At 44.2% G+C, this 17219-nt stretch overlaps 2 protein-coding genes across 8 annotated transcripts in view; one reads left to right on the forward strand and one right to left on the reverse strand.

Annotated features, from left to right (window-relative positions):
* adcy7 (adenylate cyclase 7) overlaps positions 1 to 1903 on the forward strand; it is a 187934-nt gene extending 186031 nt beyond the window's left edge. For all 6 annotated transcript variants that reach the window (XM_043706949.2, XM_087995890.1, XM_087995891.1 and 3 more), the window contains one exon: positions 232 to 1903. In XM_043706949.2, the coding sequence (XP_043562884.2) occupies positions 232 to 363 (132 nt within the window). In that variant the 3' untranslated portion in view covers positions 364 to 1903. The remainder of the gene's footprint in view (positions 1 to 231) is intronic.
* Positions 1904 to 2457: 554 nt separating this feature from the next.
* Positions 2458 to 17219, reverse strand: part of brd7 (bromodomain containing 7) — a 56019-nt gene continuing 41257 nt past the window's right edge. Inside the window, exons 14-17 of one of the 2 annotated variants that reach the window (XM_043706954.2) lie at positions 14883 to 14991; positions 13627 to 13770; positions 12666 to 12809; positions 2458 to 3021 (exon numbers count right to left, since the gene is read on the reverse strand). In XM_043706954.2, coding sequence (XP_043562889.2) covers positions 2918 to 3021; positions 12666 to 12809; positions 13627 to 13770; positions 14883 to 14991 — 501 coding nt within the window. In that variant the 3' untranslated portion in view covers positions 2458 to 2917. The remainder of the gene's footprint in view (positions 3022 to 12665; positions 12810 to 13626; positions 13771 to 14882; positions 14992 to 17219) is intronic. The other variant, XM_043706956.2, reaches the window with a different exon arrangement.

Genomic DNA, 17219 nt, shown 5'->3' on the forward strand with positions numbered 1-17219 from the left:
GACGTTTGTTCAGCTCATTGTGAAATATATAAAATCCATTTTAAAAAAAAGTCTTGATTTAATAACTTGAGATTGCAATTTATTTTGGAAATTTTAGGCAGTATTTTATGCGGCGGTCCCACTGACAGTCAACTCAGGCAAGCCCACCTCTGCCATTCCTAGAAGTATAAAATCTTCATTATATTCAATAATCTGATTGATTAATAAATTTTATGTAATTTATGATTTTAGGTGACAGAAGAAACCTGCAATGTTTTGCGACGACTGGGGTATTCTTGTGAATCTCGAGGAATTATCAGTGTGAAAGGCAAAGGTGACCTACAGACTTACTTTTTGTGCACTGATGCCACAAAGTCGCACTAAATCCAAAACAAACAATTTATGCAGTTACAACAGCAGCCACATCAAGAATATTTCCAGTATAGTTACAAGATTGCTTGCCAATACATGTCTGGCGTAATACAAAATAAAGTAGCAGTAAGAGGTTATAATTTGCAACTATGAAACTGGGATTATGATAGTGGGATTTTATTTAAAATAAGTTCTTTATGTCTGTACAGTTGTGAATTGTGTGCTGTTACTATTTGGGGAAAAGAAACATTTCCATGTACCTGGTATCATAACTTATAGTACAAGGAGTAAACAATGAAATTATATACTGTACCATTCAAATTTTGTATGTTGTAGCAATAGTTCTTTTTAATGTATATGTTTTGAGCTTGAATATAATTTCACTATTGTGCTCAGAAATAGATAGTCTGTAAAATCATAAGTGTCACTAGTAATGAGAAAACATTTGTATACTACTTGGATTTTGAACTGAACAAATGCGTTGTCAACAGGATTGTACCTGACTGATTAGCACAATTGTTATTTCATAAAAATCTACTCATTTGTGGTCACCAAGCAGTTTTAAGAATTTTTACTGGTGTAAACTGTGCTGTCACAATTAGTGGATTCTGCAGTTCTTATTAGTACAAAATTCAAAGCTCTGCTTAATTCCTCAAAACTTGTTTACCAATGACTATGGTGCCAGCCATAGCACTAAAAGTCACCAGAGATTTGGTTAACCTATATTGTTATAAATCAAATTTTCATTACCATGCTGCGCCATAAATTGACGTCATGTTTTAATGGAAAATGTAATCCAATGTTCACAAATAACGAGCTATTCTAGTAACTCTCCACTGACTTTTGACGTCAGTGCAAAGTTACTCTCACTCAATTACTGTGTAATTTCTTAACCAATATCGGTATCTAAAAATGTTTCATGACTGAAACAATATTCTTGATTTTAATAATGTGATCTTTTTCTGCAGTTAATGCCCTTTTTTTAATGTAATCATTCAACTTAGAGTGGAGTCATAGGTTTAAAAAAAAACTGCATGATTCCAAATTACTGTACAATCCTGCTGTTTTAAGTTTACTGGTGCAATGTACTAGCATTCAACAAGTCTGGTACAATCTACTTTTGTGGCTGAGATATGGATTTTTAAAAAATTGTTGAGGAAGAACTTTAAACTGATAAGCACTTATTTTGTAAATTGTAGAATTTTGCATAGTTTCTTAAGATGGTGTTAAAATACAGGATAATAAATCACAATTTTGTGTGAACAGAAATCTCAACTGAGCTGATGTATTTAATGAGTTGAGAATTAAAGAGAAATAGCAAAATATGCACTGTTTTCTTTAGGGGTAGAGAACAATACTTTATAGATTGGTTAATACTTTTCTACAATTGGTATAAAAAAGGGAAACCTTCATTAAGTTATGCCATAATATAGGTTGCTTATAGCTGATGGAATGCACATTTCTGAATGCGATTGAAGTAATGCAACAAAAAGGTTTTTGTTTCTTGAAAATTGAACCAAATAGGGTATAATAAATTATTTCAGAGTGCAAATTCTCTGTTATTTGTGTCTTGCAGAAATTTAATTTTTTTTTCCCTCCTGATTGACTTCTGAATTCTGTGTAAAGAATAGAACATTGAATGACATGGTGGTGACTTGAACATATTAAAAAAGATTTGACTGCAAACTACAAAGAAAAATTGTATGGCAGACAGCTAAGGAGATGGATTTTAAGGACTGTCTTAGAGGAAGAAGTGGAGGGGTTTAGGGAAAGATGGCCAGTACTTTGGATTTACAAGGTTGTCACCTACTCTGCTAGTAACACTAGGATACGTGAAGATGTTTTAATTCATTAGGATATGGATGTCACTGGTTAGGCTAACATTTATCATCCAGCTGCTCTTAAAGTGGTGATGAGCCACTTTCTTGAATTGCTGCAGTCCATCTCCTGGAGGTGCATGCAAAGAGCTGTTGATCTTGTGACTCCCAAATCCCTCTGTAGTCTCTCTTCATGTAAATGAAATACAGTACAATCTCGATTATCCGAACAAGATCTTCAGGTCCCATTAAAAACGGCATTAGGCAACTCAGCATTCAGTTATCAGTTAAACTGCACTATGGCGTGCATTGCCAGATAACTGAGAAATGTTCGAAAACAAGTGATTTGAGTGCCAGTTAATGATCAGATCGATTATCCAAACAAAATATTCCCCACCAGTCTCATTTAGATAATCGAGGTTCTACTGTACTGCTTTTCTATAATGGACAAGTTCACATTTTCCCATGTTATATAACTTCTTCATTCGCCAAATTTCTATCCACTTGTTTAACCCATTTTATCCTTGTGGACCAATGGTTTCTTGATTTTGGCTATTCTCTCTGCAAATGCTCATTGGTAACCATGTGCAACATAGCAGATTATAAGTAATACTTAACCAACATTTTAAAAAAATTCCCACATTTATTTTACACACTTTACAGTACAAAATTTCATATAAAATTGTTTGCCATTTTTGACTGATTATATTATGAGATGAGACATTTTCCTACTCAATAATCTGACATTTTCATGTAACAATTGCAATCGGATCCTCATTGATGCTAACCACTGGTTCAAGCTCTGGCAACTCTGTAGTTCCCATCTCTTCCACTGGGTTGCTGTTCCTGGCTCCTGTAATGGTAAGTTTAGAGTCAGTTGTTAAGAGTGGGGTGAAGTGTTTGCTTGAAAAGAAAGCACAGACATTGATCTAGAGTTGGGACATGACAAGTTTCAGTTGTAAGTTTGAAATTGACCCGTTTGAGGTTGATCAAGTGATTGAACACCAAAATTTGAATGCTGGGTTGATCGTCAGCTTCCACCACAGTGCATCCCCTCCTCTCCCATTCTACAGAAGAAACCTTTTTTTATTATTGATAAGATAATCAGAGGATTAGATAGGGTGGACATGAGAGCCCATAGATTTAGGACAGATATTAGGGGTAGTTTCTTCACTGAGTACTAGGGGCATGGAACAGCCTACTTGCAACTGTAGTAGACTTGCTGACATTAAGGGCATTTGACATTCTTATGGATAATAATCTGATGCCCATCCAACTTATACTGTTCTGTTATTTTCACAGGTTGGTGCAACATTGAGGGCCTATACTGTGCTGTAACATTTTATGTTCTGTTCATTTGTAAGATGAGGGCAGCAAAATATCAACCACATTACCTGGTCTGGATGGCATGTGCCTTAAGGCCCCCAGCAATGACAGCAGTTCCCTTCCCTAAAGGGCATTAGGGAATCAGATGGAGTTTTTCTTGACAAGGGATTCATGGTCATCATTAGACTCCTAGTTTCAGGTTTTTATTGAATTTGAATCACATTCAAGTCCCTTGAATGTTACCTGGGTCTCTGGATTTACAATCGAGTGATTATACCACTAGGCATTCACTCCTCGCTGTGACGATGTAAAGATGTCTACCTCTGTAGGTGGGATCCTGTCCTTGTGGTTATGAATCATTCTAATATCTCATTGGTTTATATGAAGAAAGGGCGTGAAAACATTAATCCAGTTTTCTACACAGTGAACAACAGGCAAAGGCAATCTTTAATGTGGAAAGTTCCCCAATGGTGGAAATTACAGCAACCCAGATGTTTAATTAAATTTTTATCTAATTTGTATCATGAAGTATATTTGCTATTTAAGCTGGCAGTGTGTTCAAGATAGTTTAACAATCAAATCTCTTTAATAAAAAAAAAAAGAGAGCTTTCTACTCCTAATACGGTGAGGCTATCAAACTGAATTCCTGTACATCTTCCCAAAAAAATGAACACGAATGCTGGGTAAAGATATAAACAGGAGTTATCATACCTACCTTGGTCAAATTGCTTATTGTGAGTACGGCAGAACCCGAAATTAAGTACATTTGCTTGGCAAGGCACCAAAGGACTTCAGCACCTACCAAAACTCATATACTGCTATCAGGCTCTGGTCAGACCGCATTTGGAATGCTGTCAGCAGTTTTGGCTCTGCATTTATGGAAGGTCATGCTGGAATTGGAGTGGGTCCACTAGAGGTTGAAGTGAATGATCCCAGGGATGAAGGGCTTGTCATACAAGGAGAAGTTGAGGTCTTTGGATCTATACTCAGTTTAGAAGGATGGGGGTGTGGGATGAAACCTCATTAAAATTGAGAGATCTGGATAGAGTGGATGTGGAGAAGGTGTGCCCACTAAAAGAGAGACTAGAACCCAAGGGCACAACTTCAGAGTGAAGGGATAGACCTTTATAACAGAGTAGCTGAGGAAATTCCCACTCAAATGGTAAATCTGTGGAACTCTTTGCTACAAAAGGGTATGATGGCCTCCTCAGAATGTATTTAAGACCAAAATATAGATAAGTTCTTGATTAGTAAGGAGTTCAAGGATTATGGGGAGAGAGCAGGAGAATGGGGTAGGGAAACCTATCAGCCATGACTGAATGAGTCAAAAGTGTGGTGCTGGAAAAGCACAGCAAGTCAGGCAGCATCTGAGGAGCAGGTGGCGGTAAAGGTGATTGGTTGTAGTGGAGTGAAGGGAAGGAAGATGGACAGATGGGACAGGTCATGAGGATGGTGCTGAGCTGGAGGGTTGGAACTGGAGTAAGGTGGAGGGAGGGGAAATGAGGAAACTGGTGAAATCCACATTGATGCCATGGGGCTGAAGGGTCCCAAGGCAGAAGATGAGGTGTTCTTCCTCCAGGCGTTGGGTGGTTAGGGAGTGGCGATAGAGGAGGCCAAGGACCTGCGTGTCCGCGGCAGAGTAGGAGGGGGAGTTGAAGTATTCAGCCACAGGGCAATGGGGTTGGTTCTTTGAAACTCTTTGCGAGTAGGCATCCAATCTCCCCAATGTAGAGGAGATCGCATTGGGAGTAAGGGATAGAGTAAATAACATGTGGAAGTGCAGGTGAAACTTTAATGGATATGGAAGGCTCTCTTGGGGCCTTGGACAGAGGAGAAGGGGGAGGTGTGGGCAATTCCTGCAGTGGCAGGAGAAGGTGCCAGGAGAGGAGGGTGGGTTATAGAGTCAAGAGGCAGAGAGATGTACAACACGGAAACCGACCCTTCGGTTCAACCCGTCCATGCCGACCAGATATCCCAACCCAATCTAGTCCCACCCGCCAGCATTCGGCCCATATCCCTCCAAACCCTTCCTATTCATATACCCATCCAAATGCCTCTTAAATGTTGCAATTGTACCAGCATCCATCACATCCTCTGGCATCTCATTCTATACACATACCACTCTGTGTGAAAAAGTTGCTCCTTTGGTCTCTTTTATATCTTTCCCCTCTCACCCTAAACTTGTGTCCTCTAGTTCTGGACTCTCCCACCCCATGGAAAATACTTTGTCTATTTATTCTTTCAATGCCGCTCATAATTTTGTAAGCCTCTAAGGTCACCCCTCAGCCTCCGACGCTCCAGGGAAAACACCCCAGCCTGTTCAGCCTCTCCCTATTGCTCAAATCCTCCAACCCTGGCAACATCCTTGTAAATCTTTTAGATTAGATTAGATTAGATTACTTAGTGTGGAAACAGGCCCTTTGGCTCAACAAATCCACATTGCCCCGCCAAAGCGCAACCCACCCATACCCTTACATTTACACCTTACCTAACACTACGGGCAATTTAGCATAGCCAATTCACCTGACCTGCACATCTTTGGACTGTGGGAGGAAACCAGAGCACCCGGAGGAAACCCACGCATACACAGGGAGAACGTGCAAACTCCACACAGTCAGTCGCCTGAGGCGGGAATTGAACCCGGGTCTCTGGCGCTGTGAGGCAGCAGTGCTAACCACTTTGCCACTGTGCCGCCCACTAAACCCTTTCATGTTTCACAACATCTTTCCGATAGGAAAGAAACCAGAATTGCACGCAATATTTCAACAGTGGCCTAACCAATGTCCTGTACAGCCGCAACATGACCTCCCAACTCCTGTATTCAATACTCTGACCAATAAAAGAAATCATACCAAAGCCTTCTTCACAATCCTATCTACCTGCAACTCCACTTTCAAGGAAATATGAACCTGCACTCCAAGGTCTCTTTGTTCAGCAACACTCTCTAGGCCTAACCATTAAGTGTATAGGTCCTGCTAAGATTTGCTTTCCCAAAATACAGCACCTCGCATTTATCTGAATTAAACTGCATCTGCCACTTCTTGGCCCAATGGTCCATCTGATCAAGATCCTGTTGTAATGTGAGGTAAACTCCCTCACTGTCCACTACACTTCCAATTTTGGTGTTATCTGGAAATTTACTAACTATGCCTATTACACTCACATCCAAATCATTTATATAAATGACAAAAAGTAGAGGATCCAGCACCAATCCTTGTGGCACTCCACTGGTCACAAACCTCCAGTCTGAAAAACAACCCTCCACCACCACTCTCTGTCTTCTACCTTTAAGCCAGTTCTGTATCCAAATGGCTAGTTCTCCCTTTCGTCCGAGAGACCTAACCTTGCTAACCAGTCTCCCATGGGGAACCTTGTCGAATGCCTTACTGAAGTCCATATAGATCACATCTACCGCTTTGCCCTCATCAATCCTCTTTGCTACTTCTTCAAAAAACTCAATCAAGTTTGTGAGACATGATTTCCCATGCATAAAGCCATGTTGACTATCCCTAATCAGTCCTTGCCTTTCCAAATACATGTACAGCCTGTCCTTCAGGATTCCCTCCAACAACTTGCCCATCACCCCCGTCAGGCTCACTGGTCTATAGTTGCCTGGCTTGTCCTTACTACCCTTCTTAAAGAGTGGCACTACGTTAGCCAACCTCCAGTCTTCCAGTACCTCTCCTGTTACTATCTCAGCAAGAGGGCCAGCAATCACTTCTCTGGCTTCCCACAGAGTTCTATGGTACACCTGATCAGGTCCTGGGGATTTATCTACCTTTATGCATTTCAAGACATCCAGCACTTCCTCCTCTGTAATCTGGACATTTTGCAAGGTGTCACCATCTATTTCACTACTTTCTATATCTTCCATATCCTTTTCCACAGTAAATACTGATGCAAAATACTTGTTTAGTATCTTTCTCATCTTCTGCAGCTCCACACAAAGACCGCCTTGTTGATATTTGAGGGGCCCTATTCTCTCCATAGTTAACCCTTTGTCCTTAATGTATTTGTAAAAACTCTTTGGATTCTCCTTAACTCTATTTGCCAAAGCTATCTCATGTCCCTGTTTTGCCCTCCTGATTTCCCTCTTAAGTATACTCCTACTGCCTTTATACTCTTCTAAGGATTCGCTCGATCTATCCTGTCTATACCTTACATATGCTTCCTTCTTTTTCTTAACCAAACCCTCAATTTCTTTAGTCATCCAACATTCCCTATACCTACCAGCCTTTCCTTTCACCCTGACAGGAATATACTTTCTCTGAATTCTCGTTATCTCATTTCTGAAGGTGTGCAGCTGACGAGATAGTCGTGGAGGGAAAGATGATAGGGCTGGGAATGGAAATATATTTGTGGTGGTGGAGTCTGTTTGTGGGTGGCAGAAATGACGGAGGATGATGCAATGTATATGGAAGTTGATGGGTGGAAGGTGAGAACCGGGAGTGAGGGGGGGTTCTGTACTTGTTGCGGTTGGAGGGGTGGTGTTCGAAGGCTGAGGTGCAGGAAGTGGATGAGATGCGCTGGAGGGCATCATCAACCACGTGGAAGTGGAAATTACGGTCTTTAAAGAAGGAGCCGTTTGGTGTGCTTTGGGTGGAGCTGGTCCTCCTGGGAGCAGATGCAGTGGAGGCAGAGGAATTGGGAATAAAGGATAGCATTTTTAAAGGAGGCAGGGTGGGAGGAGGTGTAATGCAGGTAGCTGTGGGAGACGGTGGGTTTGCAGAAAATATCAGTGTTCAGTCGGTCACCGTTGATGGAAATGGAGAGGTCCAGGAAGGGGCGAGAGGTGTGTGAGATGGTCCAGGTGGAAGATGTTGGTGAAGTTGATGAACTGTTCAACCTCCTTGTGGGAGCACGAGGTGGCGCCAGTGCAGTCATCAATGCAGCAGAGGAAGAGGTGTGGAGTGGTGCCAGTGTAACTGCAGAAGATGGACTGTTCTACGTAACCGACAAAGAGACAGGCATAGCTGGAGCCCATGTGGGTGCCCACGGTTACCCCTTTCGCCTGAAGGAAGTGGGAGGATTCAAATGAGAAATTGTTTGGGGTGAGGACCAGTTCAGCCAAACAAATGAGTGTCAGTGGAAGGTACTGGGGGGGGGGATGTCAGGAGAAGTGGAGGGCTTGGAGGCTCTGATCATGGCAGATGGAGGTGTACAGAGACTGGATGTCCATGGTGAGGATGAGGCATTGGGAGCCAGGGAAACGCAAGTCTTGGAGGTAGTGGAGGGCATGGGTGGTGTCCCAAATGTATGTGGGGAGTTCCTGGACTGCGTGAGAAAGGACAGAATTGAGGTATGTGGAGATGAATTTGGAGCTGCAGGAGCAGGCTGGGATGATAGGTCGGCCAGGAGAGTCAGGCTTGTGGATCTTGGGTAGGAGGTGGAATTGGGCAGTGCGGGGTTCCCGGACTATGAGGTTGGGAGCAGTGGGTAGGAGATCTCCTGAGGTGATGAGGTTGTGTATGATCTGGGAGACGATGGTTTGATCATCGGGGGGGGTTAAGGTCATGGTCGAGGGGGCAGTAGGAGGAGGTGTCTTCAATTTGGTGCCTGGATTTAGTGATATCGAAGTCAGTACGCCAAACTACCACTGCACCCCTCCTTGTCTGCTGGCTTGATGGTGAGGTTGGGGTTGGAGCAGCGGGAGTGGAGAGTTGTACATTGTGAGGGTGGTAAGTTGGAGTGGGTGAGAGGGGTAGACAGGTTGAGACGGTCAATGTCCCGGCGGCAGTTGGAAATGAAGAGGTCGAGGGTGGGTAACAGACCAGTATGGGGTGTCCAGGTGGATGGGGTGAGTTGGAGGTGGACAAAGGGGTCCTTGGGAGGTGGGTGGGAGTCTTGACTGAAAACGTAAGTTCAGAGCGGAGATGGCAGAAGATGAACTGTTCCTTGCCCTCAACAATTTCGCCTTCGACTCCTCCCACTCACACCAAATGAAAGGGGTATTCAGGGGCACCCGCATGGGCCCCAGCTATGCCTGTCTCTTTGTCGGCTATGTGGAACAGTCCACCTTCCACATTTACACCGGCACCATTCCCCAGTCTTTCTTCCGCAACATCGATGACTGCAGTGGCGCCACCTTGTGCTCCTGCGAAGAAGTTGAACAAATTCATCAACTTCACCAACACATTTCACCCCGACCTTAAATTGACCTGAATCATCTCCGACACCTCCCTCCCCTTCCTGGACCTCTCCATCTCCATCAATGGTGACCATATTAACACTGCCATTTACTATAAACCTACCGATTCTCTCAGCTACCTGGATTACATTTACTCCCACCCTACCTCCTGTAAAAATGCTATCCCTTATTCCCAATTCCTCAGTCTCCGCTGAACTTGCTCCAGGAGGACCAGTTCCACCACAGAACACACCAGATAGCCTCCTTCTTTAAAGGCCGTAATTTCTCCTACCATGTGGTTGAAGATGCCGTGCAGTGCACCTCCACCCTCGAACCCCACCCCTTCAACCGCAACGAAGAACCCCCTGGTTCTCACCTTCCACCCCACCAAACTCGCTACACATTGCATCATCCTCTGTCATTTCTGTCACCTACAAACAGACCCCACCACCACAGATATATTTCCCTCCCCAAACTATCTGCTTTGCGTAAAGAAGGTTCCCTCCGCGATTACCTCGTTAGGTCCAAGCCCCCCAACAACCCACCCTCCCCTCCCAGCACCTTCCACTGATACCACAGGAATTGCAAAACCTGTGCCCATATCTCCACCCTCACCTCCATCCAAGGCCCCAAAGGAGCTTTCCACATCTGTCAAAAGTTTCATCTGCACTTCCACACATCATTTACTCTATCCGTTGCTCCCGATTTCAGAGAACATCTCTGGGACACCCACACCAACCAACCCCACCACCCCGTGGCCAACCATTTCAACTCCCCTCCCACTCTCACTCTGCCGAGGTCGTGCAGGTCCTGGGCCTCCTCCATCACTACTCCTTTACCACCCGACACCTGGAGGAAGAACGCCTCATCTTCCACCTCAGGACCCTCCAACCCTATGGCATTAATGTGGATTTCACCAGTTTCCTTATTTCTCCTCCCCCCCACCTTACCCCAGTTCCAGCTCAGCACCAGCCTCATGACCTGTCCCATCTGTCAATATTCTTTCCCACCTATCTGCTCCACCCTCCCCCTGACCTATCACCATTACCCCTACCTCCATCCACCTATGGCACTCTCAGCTAAATTCCCCCAGACCCAGCCACACCCTAGCCCCTCCCATTTATGTCTCTATCCCCGAGGCTCTCAGCCTCATTCTTGATGAAAGGCTTTTTCCGAAACATGGATTTTCCTGCTCCTTGGATGTTGCCTGACCTGCTGTGCTTTTCCAGCACCACACTCTTGGCTCTGATCTCCAGCATCCATAGTCTTCACTTTCGCCCATGACTGTATGAGAGCAGACTCGATGGGATGAATGGCCTAATTCTGCTCCAGTATCGTATGGTCAATCATATTAAAGCATGGGAGCAGTATATTCAACAAGGTGGGCTAAGCAGCGATAACAGGACTTCTTCGTAGTGAGTTTTGAGAAGATATGTAGCTCAGATTGAGGTTCTGGTTGTAGGTTTGCTCGCTGAGCTGGGACGTTCATTTCCAGACGTTTCATCACCCTACTAGGTAACACCTTCAGTGGGCCCCAGCGAAGCAGTGTACATGATTCCTGCTTTCTATTTATATGTTTGTGTTTCTTTGGGTTGGTGATGTAATTTCCTGTTTTATTTGTATGCCTTACCACACACTTCACCTTCAACAACAAAGCCTACACACAAAGGATCTCTGATATCAGGGTTCTTAGCAGAGGCAGTAATGCAAAGACTCTAACAAACAGCTCTGCGAACCATCCAACCCAAGCTCTGGGTCTGCTACGTGGATGACACCTTTGTCATCACTAAATGAAACAAATTAGAGTAAACCTTCAAGACGATCAATAATACCCTTATTGGCATAAAATTCACTAAAGAGGAGGAAAACAACAACAAACTGCCATTCCTAGATGTCATAGTAGAGTAGCCTATAGGCAACGTCAAACCAACATCTACAGGAAAACAACTCACACGGACCAAATATTGAACTACAGAAGCAATCTTCCCAACATTCACAAACGAAGCTGCATCAGAACATTATTTCAATGAGCCAACACACACTGCAGCACAGAGGAACAATGCTGAGCAGAGGAAAATCACCTATATTGTGTACTCAAAAAGAATGGGTATCCAATGAACACAGTCCGCCAATTTCTCAGCAACAAGCCCAAACAAGCAGACAAAACACGTCCAGAAACCCTAGCCTCTCTCCCCAACATCAAAGTCATCTCAGACCCCTTGGCATCATGGTAGCCCACAAATCCACCAACACACTAAAACAGCAGCTAATGAACTTGAACGACCCTATACAGACAACAAGCAAAACTAATGTAATTTACAAAATACCGTACAAGAACTCTAACAAATACTACATTGGACAAACAGGCAGAAAACTAGCCACCAGGGTACATAAACACCAACTATCCACAAAACGACATGACCCTGTCTCACTAGTATCCTTATATAGAGATAAGGAAGGATACCATTTTGACTGGGACAACACATCCATCTTAGGACAAGCCAAACAGAGACACGCATGAGAATTCCTAGAAGCATGGCATTCCAACCGGAACTCTATCAACAAACACATCGAATTAGACCCCATCAACCACATCTGAAGGAAAAAAAAACGGAAATAACATCACCACCCCAAAGAAACCCAAACATATAAATAGAAAGCAGGAATCATGCACACTGCCTCGCTTGAGGCCCACTGAAGATGTTACCTAGTAGGGTGACGAAATGTCCGGAAATGAACCTCCCAGCTCAGCGAGCAAACCTACATCCAGGACTTCTTCATGCACTGCATTTCCCATGAAAAAAATTTAAGCACAAGTCTTTGAGAAAAAAGCAAGATCTAGAGTACCTGAAATGGGGAAAGGTAGGAATAACCACAAGATTAAAAAAAACTAATGCACCAGATGATGTGAAAGCTTTTCCATAAGAAGGCTGGATTGTTTGCACATTCTCTTTTGACACTGCAGTTGTGGTTCCATGAGGTTTTACTCTCTGATTTTATAACCAAATTTAAAATATTATCACTTAGTCCCTCCCATTACTTACCAGATAATGATTCTGATGAGGAACTGTCCATCATTTCCAAGGGTACTGTAATTCCCATAGCCTTGCGAATGCCAGCAACACTAGTAATGTCCCCAGGAGCCACTTGGCTTGCCAATTCTTTCAGGTTTCCAGTTACCCTTTCAGCTGAACAAAGAGATTTGAAAATGCTATTAATGATTACAGCAGGTCGACAAGATATTGGCTTCTTTGGCTGGATGACTGCACAGCTCCAGTATTATGACTGAACTACTATACTACTATGCAAAGTAATGGGTGATGATACACAATACATTATCTCACGCTGTGCAAGATCAACATTTAAATGTCAATTTACTTTCACCCTGAAATCCTTTCATGCTATCACAGACTGAATACTTTGAGGTTCACTGACATTTCACTTTAGTTAAATACTGGGATTGAGTCTAATAATAACCATGACTAAAAATATGCAAGGTTAATCATTTACATCAGCAATCTTTATGATTAGTAATGCTGAAAACAATGCTCTAGGCAAGAATTTTAATATTCTTCTAGCTGGCAAATAGTTCAGACCATTCACGTTCATCTTTTCTTTGACGTGTATTACTGCTATTTATTTCATTTTAAAATTGTTAACACATGATTAATATCTTTAATAAATTTTGATAACTCAAATTTAGGTTTGAAATGCAACAGCTATTTACGTTGTCAATGTTTTGTTTTGGACTTGTGTTGGCAAAGTCAATGACAGACATAATGCTTAATGCTACTTAAAAGAATTAAAATCTGACAAACGCTATAAACTCAAATCTAACTAATCAAAACCAACTGCTCTAAGGTAATTAATGCAGAAGATATAGAAAGAAACAGATGTCAATGATGCCTTGATTTAACAATAAAAAGAATTGTTAGCAGGTGCAGTACAATGTTCCTGTACTGAAAGCAATGATTGTGTAATGGTCATAAAAGATATTTAATGTACCAATTAGCAACTCTCGAATGGAAGGTCCGAATAGACAGAGCGTGGCAGATGGGGGTCTGGTACTGAAACGCTCATTCTGTGCTTGCTGTAAATCTTGTAGTAACTTGGTCGTTTCATCCAGCTTCTTCTGAAACATTCCAGACTCTGCAAACCAGTAAGACAATCAATTTGAGGAAATACAAAAATTTGGATATTTTTATGTTGCCAGATCTTCAGCATTATCCTTATACTTATTTCTCGTAGCATTACAAAAGTTGATTTAATTAATACGTGCCAGCTGCGCCTCTGTTGGTAGCATTTCAAGTCAGGGGATCACATTCCACATCAGAAGTCTCAGCACTAAAATCCAAACTGATACTCCACTTCAATACTGGGGGACTGGCAGAAGTGAAACAGAGTGGACCTGCTCAGATTTTTCTATTAGCTTCACAATGGGGGTTAGGCAGGGGGTGGGGGATGGTATTGAGTGGCTGTTATAGTTATCACTTTAATGGAAGTAAGGCAATAAGTTAATTCAATGCTGGGCAGCAAATCAAAGTAGCAGGTGCGGCAGGAAATGAGCCAGATGTGGCTGCTAATCTTGCAGCAATTAAAACTGCCACCTTTTCAAAACGAAAAACAAAACGGCCTCTTCCAAATTAGGCCACGATTTGTGTGATCTAAAACAGAACACGTTCAGGTTTTTAAAAAACAATGTAGACACTGAAGACCTATGACCAGTGGTGTGCAGTAAGGTCAGTGCTAAGTCCAGTGCTTTTTATCATTTATATAAAATGATCTGGGTGTGAATATAGGAGATATAGGAGGGGGAAAGATATAAAAGACACCTAAGGGGCAACTTTTCCACGCAGAGGGTGGTACGTGTATGGAATGAGCTGCCAGAGGAAGTGATGGAGGCTGGTACAATTGCAACATTTAAAATGCATCTGGATGGGTATATGAACAGGAAGGGTTTGGAGGGATATGGGCCGGGTGCTGGCAAGTGGGACTACATTGGGTTGGGATACCTGGTCGGCATGGACGAGTTAGACCGAAGGGTCTGTTTCCGTGCTGTACATCTCTATGATTAGAAAGTCTGCAAATGACCAAACAGGTGGTGTAGTGAACAGTGAAGAAAATTATCTCAGAGTATACTGGAACCCTGGGGAGAAGATCTGAGTATAGTAAAAACACCTCCACATATTGTATGAACAGAAAAGGGTGTATCTGCGCTGCAGTTTCTGTATTACTTCAAAACAGCTCTCGGGATTACATACCATCTGATTCAGGCTCCCCACTTATTACTGATTGTAGGGAAGCAAAGCTATCATTGACACGGCCAAATCCCGACTCCAGCGGTGGCCGAGGAGATTCAGCAGGAGCACTCTAGATAGAAGAAAATGAAAATATGACTCAAAAGGAACATTTTAATCTTAATAAAAGTTCATTGTGCATTATGTATGATAGCTAACCCTGCATTTTTTGAAAAAAAAAGCAGATTCTGGGATAATGTCAAAATGTATCTTCATGACTGTGGTTTGCTGTTCTTCAGCTTAATGCAGCTGGCAATATGGAATGAGGATAAGTCTGGCTATCTGTCCAGTCTCCCCTCAACCCTACTGTGAGCTTAGAAGGTTAGTTAGTGAATCAAAAATGTATAGGCAGCTGCTTCTGTTGTATATTTCCAAATATCAGGACTTCCGCCCCCCACCACTTCAACCCCCACCAACGCCACTCACCTGCATTCTGCTGACACGCCCCGCCACAGATCCTACTGTCACCATCCCCGCCCCCCCCAGACCCTTGAAGGGAACACCACTCCTGCTCATGACTCCACCCCCATTCCTATACCACCACACCCACTCGTTACAGGCTCTGCCCCCATTCCCAGATCCACACCCACACCAGGCCCTAGGTCTCAGCCCTGCCGAGTTTCACCATCCCTCCAGACCTCCCCCTCACCGAGGACGAACGATCAGTCCTCAGCAAAGAACTCACCTTCATGCCCCTCCGCCCACGCATCAATGAATTTAATACACGCTGTGACGTCGAACACTTCTTCCGCCTCCTCCGAGCTTACTTTCACAATCAGGACTCCCACCTATCTTCCGAGGACCTCTTCGAACACCTCCAACACACTGCATCCACCTGGACACCCCATGCTGGCCTATTACCCCCCTCGACCTCTTCATCTCCAACTGCCGCCGGGACATTAACCTCCTCAACCGGTCTACCCCTCCCCCCCACTCCAACCTCTCACCCTCACAACGCGCAGCCCTCCAATCCTGACCCCACCATCAAGCCAGCAGATAAAAGGGACGCAGTGGTAGTCTGGCGCACTGATCTCTACACCGCTGAAGCCAAACGCCAACTCGAGGACACCTCTTCCTACTGCCCCCTCGACCATGACCCCACCCCCCATCACCAAACCATCATCTCCCAGACCACACAGAACCTCATCACCTCAGGAGATCTCCCACCTACAGCTTCCAACCTCATAGTCCGGGAACCCCGCACTGCCTGGTTCTACCTCCTTCCCAAGATCCACAAGCCTGACCACCCTGGCCGACCCATTGTCTCAGCATGCTCCTGCCCCACTGAACTAATTTTTACCTACCTCGACACTGTCCTATCCCTAATCCAGGAACTCCCCACATATGTTCGAGACACCACCCATGCCCTCCACCACCTCCAATACTTCCGTTTCCCTGGCCCCCAACGCCTCATCTTCACCATGGATATCCAATCCCTCTACACCTCCATCCGCCATGATCAGGGCCTCCAAGCCCTCAGTTTCTTCCTCTCCTGACGTCTCCAACAGTACCCTTCCACTGACACTCTCATTCGGTTGGACGAACTGGTCCTCACCTCAACAGTTTCTTCTTCGAATCCTCCCACTTCCTCCAGACCAAAGGGGTAGCCATGGGCAACCGTATGGGCCCCAGCTATGCCTGTCTCTTTGTTGGCTATGTAGAACAGTTGATCTTCCGTAATTACACCGGCACCAGTCCCCACCTCTTCCTCCACTACATTGATGACTGCATTGGCGCCACCTTGTGCTCCCGCGAGGAGATTGAGCAATTCATCAACTTCACCAGCACATTCCACCCTGACCTTAAATTTACCTGGACCATCTCTGACATCGCCCTCCCCTTCCTGGACCTCTCCATCTCCATTAATGATGACCGACTTGACACTGACATTTTTTACAAACACACAGACTCCCACAGCTACTTGGATTACACCTTTTCCCACTGTACCTCCTGCAAAAATGCCATCCCGTATTCCTTATTCCTCCGCCTCAGCCGTATCTGCTCCCAGGAGAACCAGTTCCACCACAGAACACACCAGATGGCCTCCTTTAGAGACTGCAATTTCCCTTCCCACGTGGTTAAAGTTGCCCTCCAATGCATCTCTTCCACATCCCGCCCGTCCAGCCTCAGACCCCAGCCCTCCAACCATAACAAGGACAGAATGCCCCTGGTGCTCACCTTCCACCCTACCAACCTTCGCATAAACCAAATCATCCGCCTACATTTCCGCCACCTCCAAACAGACACGACCACCAGAGATATATATCCCTCCCCACCCCTTTCCGCAAAGACCGTTCCCTC

Source organism: Chiloscyllium plagiosum, unplaced genomic scaffold (assembly GCF_037043375.1).
Source record: "Chiloscyllium plagiosum isolate Xiang-an unplaced genomic scaffold, Cpla_swu_hap1 HiC_scaffold_17, whole genome shotgun sequence".
NCBI lineage: Eukaryota > Metazoa > Chordata > Chondrichthyes > Orectolobiformes > Hemiscylliidae > Chiloscyllium > Chiloscyllium plagiosum.